This window comes from Dipodomys merriami, unplaced genomic scaffold, assembly GCF_024711535.1.
Source record: "Dipodomys merriami isolate MVZ:Mamm:240054 unplaced genomic scaffold, mDipMer1.0.p SCAF_422, whole genome shotgun sequence".
NCBI classification, from domain to species: Eukaryota; Metazoa; Chordata; class Mammalia; order Rodentia; family Heteromyidae; genus Dipodomys; species Dipodomys merriami.
In genome coordinates, this window is record NW_027205849.1 from 186,445 (window position 1) to 213,690 (window position 27,246).

Consider the following 27,246-nt stretch of genomic DNA (forward strand, 5'->3'; position numbering starts at 1 on the left):
ACAGAGGACTAGTCAAAAAAATTGGGGGATTGGGAGGCACCTGTGCCCTTGGCCTTCCTACTTGTACCCCCCCCCCACACACACCCTCAATTTGGAAATAGCTCATTCTCCCACGTTTACAAACTGGATGCTTTCTGAGAAGGTATGGTTCACAGACTGGAGTCCTACCTTGGCCTGTTATATAGCTCAATTTATGAATCAACATACCACATTCATTTAAAGTATGCCTGATGATAACATTTTATTAATGCTTTCTATTATTTTGTTATTATCATGTGTCCAACACTTTGCTTGAACTCACAATTTAAGGGACTTAATGCTCATTGAATTGGTAATGTACCCTATCCTTCTTTTAATTTAAGACCAGCAATTAAAAATGAGCAATTACACTCCCTCATGTGTGGAATCTTAGCAACTCAGGAAGCCGACATTAGATATTATTTGTAGGGTATCCCATGCAAAAGCTTCATGAAAATGGTATCTTAGCTAATAAAAGTGTGGCTCTGGTTATATGTGCCTATCTTGTTTGCTACTTGTGATATGTAATTATAAAATTAGTGTGTCAAAAGACCAAGGCAGAGAAGCAAGATCCTAAGGTGAAAAATCAGTGATACGAAAGGGCATCTGGTACAGAAGGTAAAGGAAGCCTCACAAATTTTTGTCCCTGAATTCAACCTGAGGACCAATAATAGGATCTGTGCAAACAATGCATTCTTCCAAATATTTAGTGGAAGCATTTGAATGTAGTTTACAGAATGATAGGTAAACAGTCTTTTACCAAGTTATTGCAAAAGGAACTTTGCATATGGCTATATGATGTTAAGAATTTTATATCCTGTTATGTGGACACCATGAGTCCTGCTTGGATCAAGAAATTAAGATCTCCTGATCTAACAGGGCACTGATGCTTCACATGTGAATAATTAGTTGCTCAAGAGGATGAGCTTTAAAGATCACAATTGAAAGGCAAACTAGGTAGGAATTGCTGTGAGAGTGTTATCGCCAGTTATCACCAAATTTCCCACAAGTAGTGCTGTGAATAAAATTGATAGATTGTCAACACTTTTGTTCCTTTATTACCAAAGCTCAGGGACAGTACCCAGGCCCTGAGTAGAAAGCACTCCAAGGCTAGGGAAGATATTTTGTAAAATGGGTTCTTTGGCCCTCATGCAGAAAAGTTACCATTCCTGAGAAAGCCTAAAGTTCTCCATATTGTATAGTCATTGACCTCAGTTGAAGTTGATATTGAAATGTCTGATAGATTGTCACGAATAGTTTGGTATCTTTTTTCATGTGAACCCACATGCACATACCTTTATGTTTCTGACTAGTTCATAGGTCCTTGCAGAGTTCAAGTTACTATGTAGGACAATGTGGTCCACGTGTGTAAAGTGCAGAATGAGACCTTCAAAGAGATATCTCAACAGAAAATATGACCAAATATTTCAGTATCCTTGAAACAGTATCATAAGAAAAGCCATTTGAAGAAAAGTAAAATTAAGAGAAAAATGGAGGAAAGATAAGCAGAGAGAATGAAAGAGAAAAAGAGAGAGAGAGAAATAGACAATGAGAGAAGAAAGAGAGAAATAAAACTAGTGAAGCCACATGATGGTGGCTCATGCCTGCAATCCTAGCTAGTCAGAAGGCTGAGATCTGAGCATAGAAGTTCAAAGCCAGCCCAGGCAGGACCATCTGTGAGACTCTTATCTCCAATTAACCACTAGAAAATTGGATGTGGTGATGTGGCACCAGTGGTAGAGTACTAGCCTTGAGCTGCAGAGTTTAAGTATAGCGCCTAGGCCCAGAGTTCCAGAACTATGACTGAAAAGAAAAAAAAAAAAGAAAGAAGAGATGGTAAAGAGAAAAAAAGGCGGAGGCAACAATGTGTGATAAGAAATGTACTCACTATCTTGACCATGTAATTGTAACCTCCCTTTATGGTATTTTCACAATAAATAAATGTAATGCAAAAGAAAGAAAGCTAATAAACATGAAAAATAGAATGAATTGGGAAAATAGGTAAGAGAACTCTTATGAGAGCAACATAGAGAAAAACAGTGATTTCTATAAATACCATCAAGCTCAGCCTAAGTTTCAAGTAAAACAAAGACCACAAAGCAGTCCAAGAGTATTTACAGAGATTAATTGAAGTACTTAAAGCTCACTCAGTCCTGTAGAATATTTGAAGTTATGTTTGACCACACTATTTCAGCAAATCCAATAAAATTTCATTAGGATAGTTTAATATTACATATGAGGATGTGATGTCTGAGCAGTTGCTAGCCATCCTTCACGTTCTATGAGAAGTCATCTCCTGGGTGTCACTGAATCACATAACTAGTGGGACAACTTTCTCTCACACTAGAAAATGTAGAAACAAACAAGCATATCTGCACTTAACTTGGAATGTCAGATTTTATAATCTTCTCAATCTCCAAGCCATCTTTAGTTTTTTGTTTTGTTTTTTTTTGTCCATCGTGGGGCTTGAACTCTGGGCTTGGGTGCTGTCCCTGTGTTCTTCAGCTCAAGGTGAGTGCTCTACAGCTTGACCCACAGTGCCACTTCCCTTTTTCTAGTGGTTTATTGGATAAAAGAATCTCACAGACTTTCCTGCTTGGGCTGGCTCTGAACCCTGATCCTCAGCTCTCACCTCCTGAGTAGCTTGGATTACAGGTGTGAGCCACCCGCGCCTGGCTACATCTTTAGTATTGTTAGAAACATGTTCCTGAAGCTGAATCTTTTTTTTTCTCTTCATCCATCTTGGACATCCTTAGGTTCATAATGGAATGTCAAACAAAGTGAAAAATAAAAGAATCTCACTAGAGATCCTTTCATGCTTTCTTGCTGTTGACAATGAATAACGATTATGGAACCATGGCTTGCAGTGAAGGCAAATAATGGAGTCAGAAAAGAACCTGTGTGATTTTACCCTAGATGTTCCTGTTCAAAACATGATATGTGGCCTGGAAGAGCCTTCCTATGGGAGAAGAATCATTCCTGTCTTAAGAAGAGCATTAAATTGTCCACTAAAGACATATGCATGGGGGCTGGGAAGATGGCTCAGTGGTAGAGCACCTGCCTTGCATGCCTGAAGCCCTGGGTTCGATTCCTCAGCACCACATAAGCAAAAAGAAAAAAGCTGCAAGTGGCACTGTGGCTCAAGTAGTAGAGCTCTAGGCTTCAGCTGAAGAGCTAAGGTATAGGGCCCAGGCCCAGAGTTCAGGCCCCAAGACCAGACCCTCCCCCCAAAAAAGAACAGAAAAAAATCTAAAGCTCCTACAAAAGATTGTTGAAAAATTGAACCCAAAAAAGGAAAACAGGTAACTTGTTCACTAAAAGTAATTATCACTGAAATACACCTAGGGATATATAAACTATTTTTCTATTAATGTAAAGATATCTTAGGAATCCATTGATTATTTGTACTCTACCTCATTTATTTACATATTCAAACACATGTATGTTATGAACAGTATTTTCACACAAAGTTATAGAGATAAAATATATACAACACATATTTTTGTTTTATAATATTTCAGTAATAGTTGTCATATGGCACATTACCCTTTATGCAAATAATTAGCATACCTTGGTACAATGACTTGCAATTTGAGTTTGAACCTGCTTTGGCCAAAGGTACCTCAGTAATGATGATATAAACACAGATTGAGAAGTCCCTCACTTTCCTAAGTAGTCATATTAAGAATCATGTCCATTCTGCTGGAGATACAGGGCCTAATAAAGATGCAACATAAAATGCTGGTCAGAGGAGTGACAAAATCCCAGTCAACCATCCCCAGCCAAGGCACCAGTAGATTGAAGTCTTATGTGTTATCAAACAATCTTAACAGAAAATACACCCCAAAATGTACATCCATCAAAATTAAAACCAAAAAATTATATCACAATGTGCTTTTGCTTGTACTTATTGGTTGATTACACAGGATATTCTGTTATCGAGTAGTGATGTAGTTTCTACAATTACATAGAACGGTAATTGTTAATATAAAATACATGACCTTTACAGTGACATATACAAAAAGTGAAAATCTATTCTGTATAAATCATTGAGGTTGTTTTTGCTCAGAAAGACACTATGAATACTTTAAAAGCAATACTTGCACATTACTACTCGGTTTTTCTGTCACAAGAATGTTTTCTCACAGTGAAAGACTTAAAAGAATTTATTATAGATTAAGTGTTCACATTCACAATTCTTAAGATCAGGAGTGTTACAGATTTCAAGGTGGGGGCATTTTCTGTGTGTTTTGGGATTTGGACTGTCCTCATACACCTTAGTGACTGATCATCCTGCCTTAAAAATGTCAAGTTTTCTATTTCATATTATTGCATTAGAATATAATCTGAATTTAAAAAAGAGCATTGTAACTGGGCTATCATGTGTAATAACTGTAATCTTAGTTATTCAGAAGGCTGAGATATGAGGAAAGTTAGTATTATCCTCACCTTTACTTCTCAGCTCCACCAAGACCTGAGCTCTTCCCAGACCTAGAGTTCCCTCAGTACAGCTGGCCACTCCCTCTCTCATCTCAGACTCACCTGAGCATGTATTTAATTCACATCCTGCCCCCCAGATCCTGTTGCAACCAGAAGAGGGACAAATGCTTGTGCTCCCTGTCCTGGGAAATATGTTCCTTCTAATAAACCTTATAATAATTTTTCTCCCGTGCCTGCTTGTGGCTCCCTGGGATGGACATGAAGGAATGATACAAGGATCACAGATTGAAGCCAGGGCATATGAAAGTCTGACAGACTTATCTCCAATACACTACCAAAGTAGTGGGAAACGCAAATGTGGCTTAAGTGGTAGAATATTAGCATAGAATCAAATAATTTCAAGGTCAGTTTCCAGACCTTGAGTTCAAGAATCAGGACAGGCAGACACATATCAAGGGCATTGTATTGTATTCAAATTATATTTTAACAATTGTTTTTGGTGTACATGTATAGGAAATCTCTCTCATTTTTTTTGTCGGTGTGGGGACTGAACTCTGAGCCTGGGCACTGTCCCTCTGACCTTCAGCTCAAAGTTAGCACTCTACTACTTGAGCCACAGTACACTGCTGGCTTTTTCTGCTTATGTGGTTCTGAGGAATCAAACCCAGGGCTTCATTCACGCAAGGCAAGCAGTCTACCACTGAACCACTTGCCCAGCCAGTCTCTCTCATTTTAAGTGATGTAATATAGGCTAATTAAATTAGTGGAGAAATTGTAATTTGTCAAGAACAGACACATTAATTGGAGTATATTGGTGCCAGCAGCATTTTGAAAGTTTCAAAAGCCCTAGAAAGTGCAGAGGATGAAAAGAGGATCAATATGTTTATATAAGACATTTTCAAGGAATGTTTACCATTCATTGACTTCAATTCAAAAAACCAAGTTCATAAAGTCATATGTGTGCATACCAGAATCTCTAGGTTCAGGAGTATAAACGCACAACTCCTGACTCCTTGTCTCGAAAATCAGAGGTTTGTGAGCCACTTTCTGGCACCTGGAGCAACAAGTGCTAATGGCAGCACAAATCTATGAGCTCATAAAGTATCATCCACCCCAGACTGGGGAAAGATGGGAAGGGCAGACTCTGGCTAGGAGCCTCAGATCACTTCCAGTTAAAGCTCCCAAGATCCCCTGAAAAAGAGAAGCTGGGCTTCTACCTCTTGGCTCTGACTATGGAGTGCAAAGCTCTACTTCAGAGCACTTCCAGAAGCAAGGGAAAAGCAAAGTAACCCGGATTTGCAAACTAAAAACACCAACAGTGGGCAAGGAGGGACTGGTGCCTCTTCCCCCCACCCCTGCCACCCTGATTTCCCCCCACCCCCGACCGCTCCCTCCCCCTCCTCCCTGCCCCCCCACCCCCCCCCACACACTTTCAAAGGATCTATACCACCATAGAAACTACAATTCCCAGAATGGATGCACAATTCACCTAGAGGAAGTGGTCTTGTTACAGGGTTTTGATTGGCACAAGGCACTTGGTCCTAAGTGTGCAAGGATGCATGGGGACCTTTCTCTTCCAGCTGCGGAATCTTAGGTGAGTTTCTTCTTGAAAATTCAGTTTACCAACATAAATATTGTGAGACCAATTAAAAACACAAATGTATTAGGAGCACTGCATATTTTGGCTTTTTAATTCTTAGTTCTTTTAATATAATTGAGGTTATGAAACTACGTAGTTTTTGTTTTTGTTCAAAAAGTGCGTTCTGCTGAACGTAAATTATGTCTCTGTTTTTCCTTAAAGTTTTGAATATCTCCCCTCTCATTTTACAACAGTATTTGCAGCTGGGTGCCAATGGCTCATGCCTGTAATCCTAGGTACTGAGGAAGCTGAGATATGAGGATCCCCGTTCAAAGCCAGCCTGGGCAGGAAAGTTCATAAGTCTTATCTCCAACCAACTACCAAAAAAATGGAAGTGGCCTTGTGGCTCAAGTTGTAGAGAGCTCACTTTGAGCTGAAAAACGCAGGGGCAGTGCTCAGGCTGGTTTCAAGCCACAAGATCGACCAAAAAAAAAAAAAAAGTACTTGCAGACAGTAAACTGATTAATTCTGGCATCATCTTCCCCTGCTCTAATATATATACTGGAACAAAATAACAGAATTTAAAGACATATACGTTATAATCTTTGAATTAAATTGATTTGTCAAATTCTACTCATTATTTTCCCCAAAACTCCCAAATTCCATCTATGAAATTTTAAGGAGTTTTTGCTTATTTCTGTCTGAAATTTGCCTTTCCTTATAAAGTTTTTCCCTCATTTTGTTGTTGGTCCTGTGGCTTGAACTCAGGGCTTGGGCACTGTCTGTAAGCATTTGCTGTGCTGTACTTGCATTTCTTTTAGTAATTGTTTCAGGGGACTAGTGAAATGTTTCCTCCGAGGGATTTCTTAGAAAGTGGCACTGCTCCTCCAAAAAATTGGTTGTCTAGGTAGATCAGGATGAATGTGGGAGGAGGTAGAGTTCAGGGCAGGTTCAGGTTCATGTGAAGCTTGATTACTTGCTCCAAACCAGTCTGATTTTACTTTTCTGTTTTGCATATCCTATTTTGTTTTGATTTTCTACCTCTTATCTGAACCTAGAAGTTCCTGTCAGCAAGTCTAGGTCACATATCTAGGGGTCCTCAGACTTGTCTTCCCAGACTCCATCCATTACACTGTGGAACAAATCTTTTGCCTCCCTCCTCCCTCCCTCATATCAGACATCCTAAGCTTGTCTCTTAAGGGTTTATTGTGATTGATGATGATCCTTTCCCCACATCATGTTTGGGAAGGATTGTGTAGGAAGTTTTCATGCCTGATATTCAGTCCTCCAGTGTAAGGGTTTTCCATCCCTCTTTTAGTGGACCTTAGCTATTCCTCATGAAAATGGAGATCATGAGGCACATTTGGATGTATAGACGGCAACATTGGAGCACCTATAAAATATAAGGGAAAAATAATTATTTCTTTGTGTAAAAGTTAAAAGTAAGTTCCAGAGAGGTAAAAGTGGGTGCTTCCTAGACTAGCTGTGTCCCATGGTTGTCCTTCTTCTTGGTTACCGTTTTCAAACATTCATTTCTAAGTATTATGTTTATTGTACTAGTATAAATAGAATTTACTTCCTACATTACTTTTGAATTGTTCATTGCTCATAGACGTAAGTCTCATTATTATACAAATATTATATCCTCTTACTTAATTGATCACAGTTATTGACTATTGCAGATCCTGAGGTAGAAGGTACAAGTACGGTAAGGTATTCAGGGATAGATTATGTTTCTGACTTCCTCTGGAGGAAAAGGTGAACCAATGGAAAAAGATGGAGCTTATGCATAACACTTGTAGAATTCCTTTGGCAGGAGATGTGGTGCATCCCTCTTGGGTTCCACTATGCCCAGTGATTCCCATGTTTGCAATGATCCATCGCCCTGGAGGGCCTGTGGATTTCACATCTTGTCCATTGTTCTTGTGGTAGCAATCTCCCAGTATGTAAGGCAGGACTGGTCTCACAGTTGCTGGCTCCCATGTTTGTCAGTTTTTGTGGACAAGCTCACCCTGACATCTTGAGCCTGACTGCTGCCATGAGGCCTATTTGAACTAATGCCTCTCGCCATCCCATAACTCTGTTTCAGAGACCTGTCCTGTTTCATGGTTTTGTATCATTTACTGTGCAAGCTTGTGTTATGTATCCATATATGCTAGTAGTTTGCCTGGGTATGGTTTTCAAGGGTGGGGAGGTGGTGTTTCATGCTTCTTGCCGGAACAATTGTGTTCTCACTAACTGCATGCGTAATCCTAGCTTACTCTGCAATCCCCTTAACTTACATTGCATGTTCAGTTGATAGAACCATGGTATAATAAGTTTGGGTCTCCATTTGCTATTGAGGTTCTGAGGACTCTTAGCCATTGCTGCAGATTTTGGGGAATATTGGTTGCCCTCATTATTGCTACCCAGACTCTTATTGCTAGAGCTACTGCTTCTCTTGTGATCTTTGTACAAACCATATATACAGCATAACATTTTAATGCTTTAGTTTGAAATGTTTTTGGTACCCTTGATATGCAGGTGGGAGTAGATAAAATGATTGTGATATATTTTATGATTTGGAAACAGCAATGATGTATGTTGATAATCACATAGACCTGCTAAAGACCCAGTTAAAAATGATGTGTCATGCTAATTGTCTGTACATCTGTGTTATCCCTCTTAAATATGATGGAAAATGATTTGTACCAATATCCAGTAACATATTTGAGGAACCTTGCCCTCAATAATTTAAGCTTAGGTATTATGCAGCTTCCAGGTCAGATATCTGGTATTGGTCACTCCACCATGCAGGCTTAGCTGTATCACTTCTCCATTACCTGCAGGAATTCAGCCGGGGAAATAGCACTCTTTTTGCTATTTCTTAGGCATTTTCCTGTTTATTGTTTTGGTATTTCTTTTTTCATCCATTCTCCCTGAGATGTATGATCTGCTGATTTTCCAGGTTCAGGCTGATAGACACTTGCTCAATTTCCAAAATGAAAAGGGCAGAAGTGGTGCAGACACTGAGGTGCCAGGAGCTGGCAAGGTGTGAGCAAAAGCTCCACAGACTCCAACCTTCAGTGCTATAAGTACTTGCCCTTTTTGTAGGAGGGAGTGTTCCTTGTAGCTTCTGGGCTTGGTGGGCAAAGGTTGAAATAGAATTTGGAAAGATGCATATGGTCTGCATTTGTTGGCACAGTGGAAGCACTGGACAGATCTAGAAAGTGTCTATAGCGAAGGTTATTGCTGGAATAAAGAGAGATTCATCATTGGCCTTCTCTCAGTCTGTTCCATTATCATCCCATAGCCCTTCCAGGGCACTGTTGGTGTTGTGGCTGTCTTGCAACAGTGGTAGAGTGCTTACCGAACATGCATGAAGCCTTAGTTCAAGTCCTTAGTACCACATACATAGGGTGCTAGTTTTGAGCAAAATTTTAGGGACAGTGTCCAGGCACTGAGTTCAAGCCCCAGGGCTGGGACATAAAAGAAAAGAAATGCAAGCTGGGTTCTGGTACATCATGTCTTTAATCCTTGCTCTTTAAAAGACTGAAACCTGAGGATCCCAGTCCAAAGTCAGCCAGGGCAGCAATGTCTGTGAGACACTTATCTCAAATAAAAAACAGAAAACCAGAATTGGTGCTTTAGCTCACAATGTAGAGCACTTGACTTGAGCTGAAGGGCTAAGGGATGGTTCCGAGGCTCACAGTTCAAGTTGCATGACAAAAAACCAAACAAAACAAAAGGATAAAAGCATAAAGAAATTCATCACAAATGTAGGCTTGAACAATGAAAACTATATTTCAGGGATGGGAAGATGGTTCAGTGGTAGAGTGCTTGCCTTGCATGCATGAGGTGCTGGGTTCGATTCTTCAGCACCACATAAGCAGAATAAGCCAGAAGTGGCACTGTGGCTTAAGTGGTAGAGCACTAGCCTTGAGCTGAAGAGCCGAGGAACAGTACCTAGGCCCAGACTTCAGGCCCCATGACTAACAGAAAAAAAAAGAAAGAAAAGAAAACTACATTTCACAGGTACTCTTGGAAGCACCCCAGTTTTATTTCTTTGTCTCTCAGGAATTTAGTTTTAGGGAGGATTTATTTTTTTGGTTGTGGGGCTAGAACTCTGGGCCTGAGCACTTGTCTCTCAGCTCTTTAGCTCAAGGCGAACGCTCTACCTCTTGAGCCACAGTTCCACTTCCCAGGAATTTAGTTTTAAAGAATGAAATTATTTTTTCTTTATATTGTTAGAGGTGCTTTTAAGTTGAAGTCTATACATTCAAATATGCTCTTTGATTCCCATTTTCATGAGGAATAGTTCCAGTCCACAATAGAGACATGTTGAACCCATACACTGGAGCATTAAAATCAAAAGTGAAAGTTTCCAATCCAGTCTTTCCCAATTATTTTTTATGGAAGGGATTACAAAAAATCACAATAAACATGTAAGAGACAAGGGTAGGTTCTTTGATAAGAGAGAGGGAGACTGTTGTAGACCCTGGGGTGCCTGCCAGGAGCAGACAAAATGTGAGCAAAGGCTTCAGGGCCATTGACTCCCACCCTCAGGACTGCAGGTCCTTGCCCTTTCTTGGTTTGAGGAAGTGTGTGTTCTAGCTTTTTGTCCTGGGGCTTTATCTCTCTGGAGGCTTGGGTGGAAAAGATGTATTGAAATAGAATGAGGAAAGATATGTGCTGTTTGCACTTTTGGGCACAGTGGGTCTAGACCAATATTATGCAAGCATTGGAGAAATATAGAACTGTGTCATCAGCCATCTCTCTGTCCCCTTAATTATCATCCCATTGGCTCTCAGAGCCTTGCTTGTGCTCTGATGGGATTGCCGCAGTAGACAAAAGGTTTATTGCACATTTTAATGGATAAGGTCTGAGAAGACAAGTCTGAGGTCCCTTATATATGTAGCCTAAAGTTACTGAGAGGAACTGTTAAGATCAGAGAAGAGGTAAGAAGTCTAAAGAGATTTTCACATGCAAAATGAAAAGACAAAAGCAGACTGGTTTGCAAATGATTAAGCTTCACATCAACATAGCCTAGCCTAAACTTCACTCTTCTATCCCTCCTGCATTCATTCCTGACACCCTAAACCACTATCTCTTTGAAGGGAAATGGAGGTGATGTGCCATGTTCATAAGAATCCCTGTGAGGAGACTTTTCACTACTTACTTGAACAAATTCTTAAAGGAAATGCAAATAGAGCACAGCAAATGCTCACAGACAGTGCCCAAGTTCTGAGTTCAAGCCATAGGACCAAAAACAAAACAAAACATAAAATCCTTCAAAGAAATGCAAAATTCAGAAAAAAAACAAAAATTCATTTGATTTAATCGATAGAACTGGGGAGTTTCTGGAAAATTAATTGTTAGATTTTGTGAAATCCAAATCACCACAAGTATTATGCTGCATACTTACCTAACAATCTCACTATTTTATGCCAGTGTTTTCATTACAGCAATGGGAAATGACACAGGTATAAGTTTATGGCTGTGAATACCTTTTTTTTTTTTTTTTTTTTTTTTTGGCGATTGTGGGGCTTGAAATCTGGGCCTGGGCGCCTGTCCCTAAGCTCTTCAGCTCAAGGCAAGCACTCTACCACTTGAGCTACAGCACCACTTCCGGTTTTCTAGTGGTTTATTGGAGACAGGAGTTTCACAGTCTCTTCCGTGCGCGGGCTTGCTTTGAACCTCGATCCTCAGATCTCAGCCTCCTGAGTAGCTAGGATTACAGGCTTGAGCCACCGGCACCCGGCAATATCTTTGTAAAGTAGGAGGGGATATATTAAAAAAATTTAAGACAAAACAGAGATATAATTTACATTCAGCAGAAGGCAGGCATTGAATAAACAGAAAGGTATAAGCAACCCAATCTCATAACCTCAAATTCATAATTAGAACTAAGAATCAAAAAGCCAATGTATCCAATTCTCCCCATATATATCCATTTTCTGGTTGATCTTATGTATTTCAAGAGGAAACAGTGGTTTTCAAGAAGAAACTGAGCTTAACTTCCACAGAAGGCAGAGAAAAGTCCCAATGCACAAGAGCACACTTGTTCCCATGTATGTAGCAGGGTGGCACCGAGCATTGTGGGAATTGTAGTCAGCAAGGAGGATATTTTCTTTGAAAGTCCTGGTTGTTTTTGTTTTTTGGAGGCTGGAGGTGGGGCAGAAGATGCTTTTGGGCATGTGTCTCCCCGCCCACCACGGGCCTTTTCAGTCTGCTTCTTCCTGATTCTTTTCCTTTGCCTTGCTGCTGGAAGTGCCCTGAAGCACAGTTTGGCCTTCCACGTGTGGGAGCCAGGAAGCTGGCGCCCAGCTCTGTGCAGTGGAGCTTGGGAGCTGTAACTTGAAGGAATCTCAGGCTTTGGAACTAATGTCAGGTAGGAACTGTGTGATTGCCGCGGGAGTCTACCCTCCACTGGTTTCTGTTTGTTTTTCTGTTTCTGTTTGTTTGGTGTGGCTTGAATTCTGGGACTGCAAGCAGCATTCCTGAGCTCTTCAGCTCAGAGGGAGAGCTTTATACTTGAGCCAAAGCGCCTACTTCCCTTTCCATGCTTTTCTCCATCTGGGGTTGATAATTTGCTTGAAGTTCAGGAGTTTTTGCTGCCATTAGCCGCTGGGCCTTCAGATGCAAGAACCTGGTTTCCAAATGTCTGAGAGCAAGCTAGGTCATTGTGCAGATGAGGAGAGCCCAAGAGCTGTGCATTTGTACTCCAAGACCAAGCGATTCTTGTCTTAACCCATGTGACTTCATTTGCTTTGCCCAGGTATAAGAGGAGTACAGGAAGAATTCTAGTGAAATTGTGAAGTGTGTGCCTGCCTTGAATCCTCTTACATTGCAGTTGTATTTGGGGCTTCTGTGTTGTTTCTCCAAGAGATAATTTAATCTGTTTGGCTTGAGTTTTTAATCTCCTGGGTTGAGCTCACAAGTATTTGTACATGACCCTGTTTCTAGAGACAGTTGTTCATGGGATATTGGAGTAGTGAGTGCTGGTCCTGTATTTTTAGGAATGAAGCCTAGCAATGTTTGAAGCAGAGCACCCTATGAATAGGAATCTCCATCCTAAATGGACAGACCATGTCAATTCTGAGAGGCCCTAAAGGGAAGAAGCAGAAAAGCACAGGAAGGGGAAGATGTTGCTAGCTTCCCTTGCCTACTACAAAAATTGTTGCTACTTCCATTAGCACCAGATTCACGTGGTACTCTTTCCTATACCACTGTATATCACCTTGTGTTGTTGCAAGCTTTAAACTAATTTCCAGGAATTGTGATGCGCTGGACTGAGGAATAAGCCAGAGCCAAGTTATGAGAGGGTACCTGAGGCTGTGGTTTGGGAAGGTGGTGTAATTGTTATGACAAAGTATCTATTAATGTAATAATCCCTAATCCTCTTCTTGCTAATTTATTCAGCCTGTTACCACTATGATTTTTAGTATGTAATCATGCAAACTTATGTTAAATGTCCCATGTATGGATTTGCTAAGGCTAGCTCTTATTGGTTGGTTTTGCTTGGTAGTACAGAAAGTATTGGTCAGGGAAATTTGGCCTTAAAAGAAAAATCACAGAAGAAAACGTGAGGTAATATGTCTTACTCAAGGTTGTATGCTTTGTAGGTGTTGCTTATCTTCATGTGTGTCACTCGTATATGGAGTATTTTATGTTGAATCTTTAGGATGGTCAAGGTTCTTTCCAAGACTGTTTAGGGAAATGAACATTAGGGACTTCTCAAACCTGGGTTTACCTCATCTTTACTCATGTCCCTTTGGCCAAAGCATGTTAAATGGAAATTGCAAGACATTGCATAGGTGTGCAATGGGTACAGTGAAATGTGCCATTTAACAACCATTGTTGAAATATTATAACACAGGAAATATATTCTGTAGACATTTTTTCTCTAAATTGGGTGAAAACTACTGTGCTACATCATACAAGCTTTCCCTGGTGTTAAAATATGTAAATGAATGAGGTAGAACACAAATTCCAATGGATTCCTAGGATAACTTTGCATTAAAAAAAGCAGTTCCTACATACCGAAGTATATTCAGTAATAAATACTTTTAGTGGAAATGTGATATGTTTTTGCTTTCAAGTATTCAATAATATTTGTGGGAACATTCATTTTTTCAAATTTAATGTGTACATAAACATAGAAAATAGTTGGTTTAATAATATCTATCTGTCAGGAAATGGACTGCATTTTTGTTTCTTGGACACTTTAATGCTCTGCCTGGGACATTAAAGATTCTTCTAAGACAGCTTTATGGTATGGCAGTCCATGTATCATGTTTGCAAGAGAAAATTCTGGACCCCAAATCTCACAGATTCATTTCTGAATATGTCATTTGCCTTTTATCCCAGCCCTGCTTCTAGAGTCTTCTGTTCATTGTCAGCAGCAAGACAGAATGAATGGATCTCTGGTGAGTTTTTTTTTTATTTCTCATTTGTTTTCCATTGCATTATATGAACCTAAAGATTTCCAAGAATAACAAACAATACCAACCACACAGATTCAGTCTCAGGAATGTATTCATAAATCAGAAAAAGATGGCATGTAGATTAGGAGATAAAGATTACTTGTAGGTTTAGCAGATTAAATGGTTATATTCTTTCTAAGTTGAATTCAGTTTGGCTTCAAAATGTCTAAGTTTCATCTTGTCATAACATGTAGTCATACCTGTTATGTGATGTAGTGACACCGAGCAGGTTATATCTCGTGGAAGGTGAAGGGTAGATTGCAACCAGATCTCATTCTCATGAGTAACATTAAACTATTTCAATGAAATTTTGCTGGAATTGCTGAAATAGTGTGGTCATAAGCACGTTCTTGTGTTCTTAAGGAATGATTAACCTATATGTACTTAAATTACTCTCCATATATACTTCTTGGACTACTTCATGGTCTTGGTCTTACTTGAAACTGTGGCTATATTTGTTGCTAAACTTTATGGTCTTTTTACAAAATCTTGTTTGTTTTCTAAAGTATCCTCATAAGATTTCTTTCCTCTATAATCTCTCTCTACTTTTGGTTTTCTACTCACTTGTGTTGGTTATTTTTCTCTTTCTCTCTCTTTGTATCTATATTTGAATCACTTTTTCTTACTTTTCTCATTCTCTCTTTCCTCCATATGTCTCTCAGTTTTTTCTTTTCTTCAATGATCTATCTGGGAACTAGTTTTTCTTAGTGATCAGCTTTATGTTGCTGACATGGCTCTTAAGATTGACATTTTTTATAACCACTGTATAGGAAAATTGTTGCCTAGAGAGTTCTACAGGATTCCAGAAACAAAGAAAATTAGAGAAACACAAAAACATAAACAGATAGACTTAGGGGAAACCAGGGTTCTGAAGCCTGTCTGGCACTTGGTCTCTGGTTCCCAGCAAGCAAGCATACTTCCTGAGTTCACACAGGGAAGATTACCATTGATAACATGCAAAATTGAAGTATCTATATTAATATTACAGTCTGAGCCACAACACATTGCGAAGAAAACATGTTTCCTTATTCTCCTGAGACAGAAGACTGGTGCCCAGAGAAAATGCAGACATGAAGTTCACCTTACCTAGCCTTCAAGGTGAACAGCAGCTCAGTTTCATATGCTATCTTTCCAACAATAAGGAAAAGGTCTGCACTCCAGTCTCTTAACCGTCTCCAGAATTCTCTTTTAAGCCTTCTGCAGCCAGCTCTCAGTTCTCTCAGTGCTGTCAGGCTGGAATTCCAAACTCTCAAACCTTTTCCCCTTTTAGCTCAACTTCAGAGTTCCATACAGAAAAGTACGTCCTTCCTCCAGCTTATAAACTACAAGAAAATTTGATTTCACCTGATTCTGTTATCTTTGGTCCAACTTCATTTGTGGTGGTACTCAGTTTTGTTTTTCCATACCATTACTTTTAAATATTTTCATTCACTGTCAGTATAAGATAGGTAGTTTTGATTAAAAAAATAATAATAATACACTGATGAGGTTTTCTCTATTAGAAATATCATTTGTTGCAAAATCTCACAAGTGTTTGCTCAGGAATTGATTTTGATCTCTGAGTAATTTCACTATTAACTAACAAAAGTAGAAATATATCTTTAGGGATCTACTGGAGAAATGACTCAGGAATATTTCACACATTTGAGCATTTGGTCATATTTATCATTTTTGTCATCTTGAGTGTTCCTTGAGTCTCTATCAATTTGCCTCCACCTTCCATGAAGGCCTATTAAAATGAAAATCTTCTCAAGGAACATTTTATTCCCCTCCCACCTATATTTTGTATTGTAGAATGTAGAGAAACTTTACAAAATTTCATGGTAGCAGTTCTTTTTTACATAGGAAGGATATATCAGGGTATCTATGACCACATTTCAATATTTAGTATTTAAACCAAACATGGTTAAAGTAGGATATTTTTATGTGGGAACTAAATCAAATCTTATAAGGGCCCAAAAAGTCATTAGCTAATTTCTCGAGAACTGTTACTGTTTTTTTATATTCATGTGGGCACTGCTTTTCTTTGATCTAGTAATGTTCTATGTTCTGTATACCATGTGATATCCTGAATGTGTTCTGCTTGCTTATGAGAGTACTTGCTAATAAAAGGTCTAAATAGGATTTATGGTGAAGCAGTAAATGTAAATGCTGAGAAAATATTTGTTTAATTCATTATTATGCTGCTATGAACTAAAATTTTATCAAAAATAATAATATAATTTTTTAGACACCACCTTAGACTTAATGTCATTATGCCAGATTATTGTCTCCTTAGAGTTTTTATCTTGTCTCTATTGCTAGCAGCATAAATGTGTTTGCATGCATTAGGGAATCTGTAACTTTTTATTGGTCTTGGGGCTTGAATACTAGGCCTGGTTATTGTCCCTCAGGTCTTCAGGTCAAAGTGAGTGCTCTACCACTTGAGTCACAGTGCTACTTTCAGTATTCTGGTGGTTTATTGGAGATAAGTGTCTCATGAACTTTCCTGCCTGGGCTGGCCATGAACCTTGATCCTTAGACCTCATCCTCCTCAATAGCTAGGATTACAGGCATAAGCCATCATTGCCCTGTACATTTGTGTATTTTAATGGTCAGGCTTATGTATTGTCAAATATTTCTAATTTGCTATTTAATTTTCCCAGTGAAAAGATAACATAGCCAGCTGCAAACCTGCTATGTTAGACAAAAGCATACCTGCAGCATAATGAAATTCCAGATTGGAATTCTCATGACCCAGGTCTAATTTCCTGATGGAAATGTGCCATTACAGAAGCTGATGTCATTTGATGATGTGGCTGTGAACTTCACCTGGAAGGAGTGGCAGGATCTGGATCCTGGTCAGAGGACCCTTCATAGAGAAGTAATGCTGGAGACTTATAGCAACCTCTTGTCCTTGTGTGAGCAAAGGTCACTTTTATTTGGAAGATCAATTGCTTTTATTTTAGTAGACATTTGACTATGTTATTTAGGTATAAGATTCCAGTCCATTCCCTTGTAAAAAAAAAAAAAAAAGCTTCTAGTATAAAAGCCAACCAAATTCAGGTCTGGGAGCTTGATGTTGTTTGCCTTTCACACTACTGCTTGAGCCACAACTCTATTTTGGCTTTTGTTTTGGTGTATATTCTGAATTTCCATGCCCAGTTTGGTTTCAAGCCTGCCTCTTCTGATCTTACCTCCTAATTGTAGGGTTAGAAATGTAAGCCTTTGGACCATTACATTTTGTTAAAAAAAAAAAAAGATTCCAGTCCATGGGAAGTGTCATTTCTTTCTAAGGGAAACTTCAACTTCATTATGTGTAACTCAAGAGCTAATTTTATTCTCAGTCTTTAAGATTTCTATTCAGTAATTGGACAAAAGTTCTAAACTATGATCCACTAATAGGAGACTGACTTTCCAGACTTGGGGTGATTATTATAGGTGGATCTACACTCTAGATAGAATATACATTACTACTGTCAGTATGATCTGGAAATCAGTAGGTGAAAGTGCGGAAGTGTGTATTTGTAAGCCAAACCTGACATAGGTTGCATTGCTTCAAGCTTGGAATCCTAGATACTCTGTAGGCTGAAATCTGAAGATTTTGGTTTAAAGCCAGCAACTGTGGAAAAATGAACATGATACTCTTATCTCCAATTAACCATTCAAAAACTAGAAATGTAGCCAAGACACAAACTAGTAGAATGCTAGATTTGAGCAAAAGAGCTGAGTCCAAGCCACACATTGGCAAAATAAACCCAAAGCTGCGGGAAAGTACACCATGGAGCTGTTAAGAATTGAGACACCATGGCCTGGGAAGGTGGCTCAGTGGTAGAGCGCTTGCCTTGCATGCTTGTGGCCCTGTGCTCGATTCCTCAGCATGAAAAAAGCAGAAAAAAAGCCAGAATTGGCGTTGTGGCTCAAGTGGTAGAGTGCTAGCCTTGAGCTTAGGAGGTCTGATACAGCTCCCAGGCTCATAGTTCAGGCCCCAAAAACGATCCCACCCCCCAAAAATAAAACAATTGAGAAACCAGATTTAGGAGCAACCCAGTGAACAGGATATCTGCAACATTGCATTAATGATGACCCAGCAAGAGCAATAGTTCTCCACTATTTCTTACTTACAGGGCACTGTATTCCTAAACCTATATTGATTGTGAAGCTGGAGCAAGCTGCAGAAACATGGATGAGAGAAGACTCAGAAGAGAATTTCACAGGTGAGTTAAATCATCTTGAATAGTGATGTTGGGTCCAGAGCCCAGTTGGTCTGTTTATCTTGAGCTTTACAGAGCAATAGTATTCCTAGTGCCCTGAGTCATGTATGGAAGAGAACTAGGTGATTCTTTGTCTCAAGGAATTGTCAATCCAGAATTCTTGTGGAGAGAAACTGAATTTGATGTTCCAGTGTAGTTAATGTTAGCACTTCTAGTTTTCTGTTGAGAAGTCATTCATAAAGAGAAAAAGACAATAAGAAATGTAGTAAGGAGATCTCATTTTAAACTAGTATTTTGCAGGAAGGAGGAAAATAGGATCAGGACAATTTCATATCAGTGGTGCTGGGCATAGAGGGAGATTCAGAATGGAAGCATTAAGAGTACGGAGATGAATAATTTGAGTAAATATTTCCTTGAGAAAAATATAAAAATCTGAAATACAGAAAAACATTATTTTCCATTGTAAAATGTCAGTACTACTTTCTTAATTACTACATTGCCGAGAAATATATATATTCTGCATAAAGCAATGCTTTCATATTTGAAAATATTGTAACAGAATGTGAGGAAATATCTTTACATTAAGGAATTTATGGATCTCATTTATGCTTTTGTCTATTTTTCTATTATTCATTTTAGACGTCCCAGAAATGGAGGATGTGATTACCACCTGCCAGGAACGTCACAATAAATATCTCTCTGAAGTAGCAATCATGAATAGTAACCCAGGGGAGGAAAAAGTGAGACTTATAAGAAGTTTTAATTTGAGCTCAAAACAGAAGTCAGAACTTATTAAGAATAATGGGAACTCCATAGGGATGAGGATAGAAAAGGTCACTGGCTGTCAGAGCATGGGTATTTTCAGTGAACCTAGTAAGATATGTGCTGCATATAGTACTCATGTGTTTTCTGTAGTTGACGAATGTAAACAGTGTGAAAAGTCTTTCACTGAGAAGAAACACCCTGTTGTCCCTCAGAGGACACACACAGGAGAGAAACCTTATGAATGTAACATGTGTCAAAAGTCTTTCACCCAGAAATCAAAGCTTACTGTCCACCAGAGAACACACACAAAAGAGAAACCTTTTGAATGTAACATTTGTGGGAAATCTTTCATATGCAAGGCATATCTTACTAGACACCAGAGAACACACACAGGACAGAAACCTTATGAATGTAACATTTGTGGAAAGTCTTTCACCAAGAAATCAAAGCTTACTCGCCACCAGAGAACACACACAGGAGAGAAACCTTATGAATGTAACATGTGTCAAAAGTTTTTCACTGAGAAATCAAAGGTTACTCGCCACCAGAGAACACACACAAAAGAGAAACCTTTTGAATGTAACATTTGTGGAAAGTCTTTCTCCTACAAGGAATATCTTACTCTGCACCAGAGAACACACACAGGAGAGAAACCTTATGAATGTAACAAGTGTGGAAAGTCTTTCACAGAGAAATCAAAGCTTACTGTCCACCAGAGAACACATACTAGAGAAAAACCTTATGAATGTAACGTTTGTGGAAAGTCTTTCATCCAGAAATCACAGCTTACTGTTCACCAGAGAACACACACAAAAGAAAAACTTTTTGAATGTAACATTTGTGGAAAATTTTTCTCCTGGAAGCATATCTTACTAGACACCAGAGAACACACACAGGAGAGAAACCTTATGAATGTAACAAGTGTGGAAAGTCTTTCACCCAGAAATGGCTGCTTACTCGCCACCAGAGAACACATAATACAGAGAAACCTTATGAATGTAACATTTGTGGAAAGTCTTTCTCCTGGAAGGCATATCTTAATCTGCACCAGAGAACACACACAGGAGAGAACCCTTATGAATGTAACAAGTATGGAAAGTCTTTCACCCAGAAATGGATGCTTACTCGCCACCAGAGAACACATAAAACAGAGAAACCTTATGAATGTAACGCGTGTCGAAAGTCTTTCACCGAGAAATCAAAGCTTACTCTCCACCAGAGAACACACACAAAAGAGAAACCTTTTGAATGTAACATTTGTGGAAAGTCTTTCTCCTGCAAGGAATATCTTACTCTGCACCAGAGAACACACACAGGAGAGAAACCTTATGAATGTAAGATGTGTGGAAAATCTTTCACCAGGAAATCAAATCTTAATCTCCATCAGAGAACACATACTAGTGAGAAACCTTTTGAATATAACATTTGTGGAAAGTATCTCCTGCAAGGCATATCTTACTCTGCACCAGAGAACACACACAGGAGAGAAACCTTATGAATGTAAGATGTGTGGAAAATCATTCACCAAGAAATCAGCTCTTAATCTCTATCAGAGAACACATACTAGAGAGAAAATTTATTAATGTAACTTGTGTCGAAAGTCTTTCACCCATAAAGGAAACCTTACTATGCACCAGAAAACACACACATTAGAGAGACCTTATGAATGTAACATGTGTGGAAATTCCTTCTCTTGGAAGTCAAGCATCAATGTCCATCAGATAATACACACAGGAAAGAAACCTTATGAATGTAACATGTGTGGAATGACTTTCACCTGGAAGTCAAACCTCACTGTCCATCAGCAAACACACAGGAAAGAAACCTTATGAATGTCATGTTTGCAGAAAGATTTTCAGCCAGAACCTACAACCTACTATCCATCAGAGAGCACACACAGGAGAGAAATTTTATGAATGTGACCTATGTGGAAAATCTTTCATGCAGAACATACACCTTTCTGTCCATCAGAAAAAAACCCACCAGAGAGAAATGTTATGTATGTAGCAGGCATGGAAATTCTTTCACCTGGGAGGCACAACTTAACATCCATCACAGATACAAGGAGAGAAACCTTATGAATGTGACCAATGTGGAAAGACAGCTTAACACACATAAGTTGATTCACACAAATGAAATAACTTACGATTGTACCAAATGGGAAAGTCTTTGATCTGTAAGAAAATTGAAATCGCAATACAGAACCAATACAGGATAGAGACCTTATGATATAGCAGATGTGGAGTCCTCGATCTACAAGACACAGCTCAGGGTTCATCACAGAACATACAAAACACACACACACACACACACCCTCACACACAAAGAGGAGAAAAATCATATGTAGACAAAATGGAAAGATTTTCTAGAAAAAGTCATAACAGTAGTAAAGTCTTTCTTGGAGGTGTAACAATGCTCGATAGAAAATGTATTAATGACAACTCATATAATGGTATAACCAATCTATACAGTATCTTTACAATAAAATATATATTTAAAAAATATGATGGATTAATAAAGACTAGAATCTCTGCATTTTGTTTGTTTGTTTGTTTTTGGGTCCGGTCGTGGGGCCTGAACTCTAGGCCTGGGCGGTGTCCCTCAGCTCTTTAGCTCAAGGCTAGCACTCTTCCACTTGAGCCAGAGCACCACCTTCGCAGCCTTGCATTTTGTCTTGGGGGAGAACCCCAAAGTGTCTTCAGTGCTTGCACTTTTCTTTAATTAATCACTGGTGATGGAAAACTTGTGATTGATTCACTCTTAGCCCATTTAGTTATTCTGCTGAGTGAGCTATAATAAAAGACCATGTGGACGATGTGTTGCACCTGTGTTATCTCATAGAATGCCAAAGTGGATATGACATTAGGGGAAATAATCAAGCACACAAAGATATTGATCAATCTCTCACAAAAATTGAAATTAACAAAGAAATAAAAACATGTGCCACTTGAGCTACAGCATCACTTCTAGACCCTGAGAGGAAGGAAGGAAAGAGTAGGGAAGTGAGAGATGGAAAGAGGAATTGAAGGAATGAGGAAGAAGGAAGAAATAAACTATTCAAGAGAAGAATGTTTAATTTTTGGTGAATGTGAGAATTATTGTTTCAGAGGTGGGCCTCAAGAAAAATGGCTTTTAAAAGAGCAAAATTTTGAATGTTTACCAAACGATAAAGAGGATGTAACATTTTATAAATTGATTTAACAATACAGTAATATTAAGTAAGGAGGTCAGGTGTGGCTGGTCCCCTATTGGCCACATGGTGGATGGTGGGGTCTGGCATCTTTTTTTCATGCAGGGGGAAGGAAATGCCCCATCCATCACTTGCCTCTCAAATGATGGGTGTGGCTGGATCCCTGCAAGCAGGCATGGGCATTTGACTGATATGTTACTCAAACTGATAGTCCAGTGCCTGGGACTGGGAATTTCCTGTAGACCTGCCTCCTGCTTAGGCCCTACTTAGGCTGGCCCAGCAGTGGCACCAGATGCCATGCCACATGTCTCTGTAATCATGTCCTGTGTGCTGTCTCCTGGCTTGTCTCTGGTCATCATAGTGTCCCAATTCAGCACTCTCTTGGTGCTGATTGGTTTCTCATTGCTGTTTTTATTCTCCCCCACCCCCCTTTCTGTCCTATTTCCAAGCTGTCTAAGTGTATTTTTGGACTGCAAGTCTTTGTTACAACAGGCTGCTTGCAGACTGCTAGCTGTGAAATAGACTCCAGTATTCCATCTACCATAATGTGGCTTCCAACAAATATACTGTCTTCTTTTACAGAAACATAAAGGTTGATCTAACAATAGAATTTCTAGAGCCAAGATAGATGCCACTGTATAGTTATGTAATTAAAGATATCCTGGAGGCATTTAGAAGAAATTTCTTTTACATCAGAAAGAGCTTAATTAATAAACCAAGACCAAGGCTCCTGATCCTATATAAGCCAGTCATTCTAGATATGTCCAGAGCTGTTTGGTTACATGAAGAGCACTACTTTCACACATTCATGAAGGAATGTTTTTGTGCCAATATGAACTCAGTTTTGAACTCAGGAACTGAGTTGAAGCCAGGCAGAGCTGGCTTCAAAGGAGATTCTCTCATCTTGGCCTCCATAAAAGCTAGGAATCAAAGCATGAGCCCTGTGGGCTGTTCTGATGAAATCTCTCTCTGTGAACAGGAGGTTTCCTTCAGTGCTTCAGCTCAGGCTTCCTGTTGCTTCAAGAATTTCAGTATTTATTTCAAGTGTTCAAAAATAATAACTCTTCTTTACAGTATTTTCACAATAATAAAAGGAATCCTTAAATCCTGCCTATGATTCCATTTACAAGATAAGGACAGTGGAGTTCACATTGCAAGATTTAGCTAGTTGCTCGCTTAACCCCTTCCATCACACTGTTCACCCTTCTTTTTGGGGGTGGGAGTTCTGGTCTTGTGGTCTGAACTCTGGGCCTGGGTGCTGTCCTTCAGCTCTTCAGCTCAAGGCTTGCACTCTACCACTTGAGCCACAGTGGCACTTCCAGCTTTTCTTTCTTTTTGCTTATGTGGTGCTGGGGAATCGAACCCAGGACCTGACCTCATGCATGCATGGCAAGTGCTCTAACACTGAGCCACCTTCCAAGCCCAACACTTCTGCTTATCTACAGAGGCCTAGTAAAAAAAATGGCATTGGAAGGCACCTGTGCCCTTGGCCTTCGTATTTGTACCACACACACACACACACACACACACACACACACACACACACACACACACACACACACACACACACTATCCATTGGAAATCTCTCATTCTCCCATGTTTACAAACTGTATGCTTTCTGCGAAGGGATGGTTCACAGACTGGAGTCCTACCTAGGCCTGTTATATACCTCAAATTATGAACCAACATACCACATTCATTAAAAATATGCCTGATGATAACATATTTTATTAATGTTTTGAATTATTTTTGTTATTATCATTTGGCCAACACTTTGCTTGAATTCAGAATTAAAGGGACTTAATGTTCACAGAATTGGTAAAGTACACTTTCCTCTTTTAATTTCAGAAAAGCAATTAAAAATGTGCCATTACACTCCCTCATGTGTGGAATCCTAACTACTCAGGAAGCTGAAATTAGATAGTTTTGTAAGCCATCCTATGCAAAAGCTCCATGAAAATGGTATCTTAGCCAATAAAAGCATGGCTCTGGTTATATGTGCCTATCTTTTTTGCTACTTGTGATATGTAATTATAAAATTAGTGTGTTGAAAGGCCCAGGCAGAGAAGCAAGACCCTAAGGTGAAAAATCAGTGATACAAAAGGGCATCTGGTATAGAAGGTAAAGGAAGCCTCACAAATTTTTGCCCCTGAATTCAACCTGAGGACCAATAATAAGATACGAAAACCAATACATTCTTCCAAATATTTAGTAGAAGAATTTGGGTGTGGTTTAGCCAATGATAGGTAAACAGTCCTTTACCAAGTGATTGCAAAAGGACCTTTGCATATGGCTATATGATGTTATGAATTTTATATCCTGTTATGTGGACACCATGAGTCCTGTTTGGATCAAGTAATTAAGATCTCCTGATCTAACAGGGCACTGGTGCTTCACATCGGGATTCTTACTTACTCAAGAGTATGAGGTTTAAAGATCACAATTGAAAGGCAAACTAGGTAGGAATTGCTGTAAAAGTGTTGTGGCCAATTATCACCAAATTTCCCACAAGTAGTGCTGTGAATGAAGTTGATAGACTGTCAACACTTTTGTTCCTTTAATACCAAAGCTCAGGGACAGTACCCAGTCCCTGAGTAGAAAGAACTCCAAGGTAAGGGAAGATATTTTGTAAATGGGTTTTTGACCCTCCTGCATAAAAGTTACCATTCTTGTTTAAGCCTAAAGTCCTCCATTGTCCTCAATTGAAGTTGATATTGAAATGTGTTATAAGCCAGGGTAATGATAGATTGTACGAATATTTTGGTTTCTTTTGTCAAGTGAAAACACATGCACATATATTTATGTTTCTGACTAGTTCTTAAGTCCTTGTAGAGGTTCAAGATACTATGCAGGACAATGTGGTCCATGTCTGTAAAGTGCGGAATGAGACCTTCAAAGAGAGATCTCAACATATAAAATGTGGCCAAATATTTCAGTATACTTGAACCAGTATTACGAGAAAAGAAGTATCAAGTAGTGATGATTTAAGGTCCCAGAATACCAATATATTTGAACGAGAAAACTGTGATCTTGTGATGTGTGCACATAGATGTAGGAGAAAACCTCTTTTCAATCTGAGCTCTTCAGATGTGTTTAAGCATTTTTGTTGTTTTTCCCTTTCTGATTGCACTTTATTTCAAGGCCACTCCCAGGGGTGAATGACAGGATATTTAGTTTCAGCTCATTCTAAAAGCTATGTCCTCAGAAGAGAAGTGGTGAACCATGACTTAGGTACATATTCACCCTAGACACAATCACTAAGAGTGGGTTAAGTTACATAAGTTTTCAGAATGTCAAGGGTCCTACCACATGGTTCATCCTGTAGCCCTTTTCAAAATTAGGCTTTAGAAGAGTTCTGCCTTTGTATGAAGATTGCAGCTCTAAATTAGAATATTTTCAATAGCCATTCAGTGAATGTTATTGGATAAAGTATACAAATGAAGTCATATTTATTTTAGAGAAAATTCTGATATCATCAGCAGGGGCAGTTAATATGATTCAAAGTCATGACCCTGAAGAGTCTGCTCTCCAGAGATCTCAGTACTTAACCAAGAACCTCCAATTCCCAATCAATCTTGATCCCAATGAGAGAACAAGATGTTAGGAGAGCCCTTGTTTCTTCCTCAGGTTAACCTGGAATGATGCACCTCAGAGTGACTGGAAGGGAAAGAAGCTGGGATACTGGGCACAGTGGGTACTGAACAAGGCTATCATAGGATTTTGACTAGACCCTCAGGGACCACCCAAGGACACCTTTCATTACCTTGAGCTCTTATATCTTTATGTTTATCCAGCTCTAGGTCATTTTTCTTCCCATAATTAGCTTAACATTAAGTGTACAATTTTTTCTGTTCCCTCAATGAATTGAGTTCTTTTAAAATTCTCTTTCATTTTTCTGGATCACTTACACCCTTGTATGAAGTCCCTGTTATACAGGTCTCAGTACTTTGAGTAGATGACTAACTGGAGCATCCACAGCCAACCATCTTTGCTTCAGTTGTATATGGATCTGAGCAAAACCCAGCCAAAACTTTATATGTGCATTCTAACTTAAATGTTTGTTACCAAAAGTTTGATGTGGAGACTTCATCTGATGTGGTGGAAGTTGGTTGGGCTCATGGTCTATGCCAGAACTCAAAATGGAAGGTACAGCAAAGAAAAGTTTGGTAAGGAGCCAGCTGAGGAGAGGAGGACAGTGCCAAATTCTTCATGCAATAGGCAAACCTGGCAAGCCCCTTGGGACAGGAGTGAGAAGCCCAGAGCAGGGTATGTGCTGCCCATCAGTCCACCACCAGCACAGCATGGCACCTGCAGCATGGGCCAAGGTGCACACGTGTTTCCTGCAGGGCTGACTGTTGACACAGGGACCTGTAAGAGAAGTCAGTGGCCTAATGTAATAGTCTTGTCCTATGTAGATGATACAATTGCTTGTGGACTAGAAGAATTAGTAGTAAAACATTGTTAAATGAACTAGTAAAAATTCTTCAGGATGGGGCTGAGAAGTTGGCTCAGTGGTAGAGCACTTGCCTTGCATACATGAGGCCCTGGGTTCGATTCCTCAGCACCACATAAGCAAAAAGATAAAAGCCGGAAGT

The 27,246-nt window shown here is 39.3% G+C and overlaps 1 protein-coding gene across 1 annotated transcript; it reads left to right on the top strand.

The window, feature by feature from the left end:
• The first annotated feature begins 6,017 nt into the window (after positions 1–6,017).
• Positions 6,018–27,116, top strand: LOC138807623 (zinc finger protein 182-like). Its single transcript, XM_069993405.1, has 7 exons — positions 6,018–6,052; positions 15,773–15,884; positions 17,276–17,402; positions 18,609–18,698; positions 19,335–20,243; positions 20,327–20,894; positions 26,723–27,116. The coding sequence occupies exons 1-7, from the start codon at positions 6,018–6,020 to the stop codon at positions 27,114–27,116; spliced, it is 2,235 nt and encodes a 744-aa protein (XP_069849506.1).
• Positions 27,117–27,246: the final 130 nt, after the last annotated feature.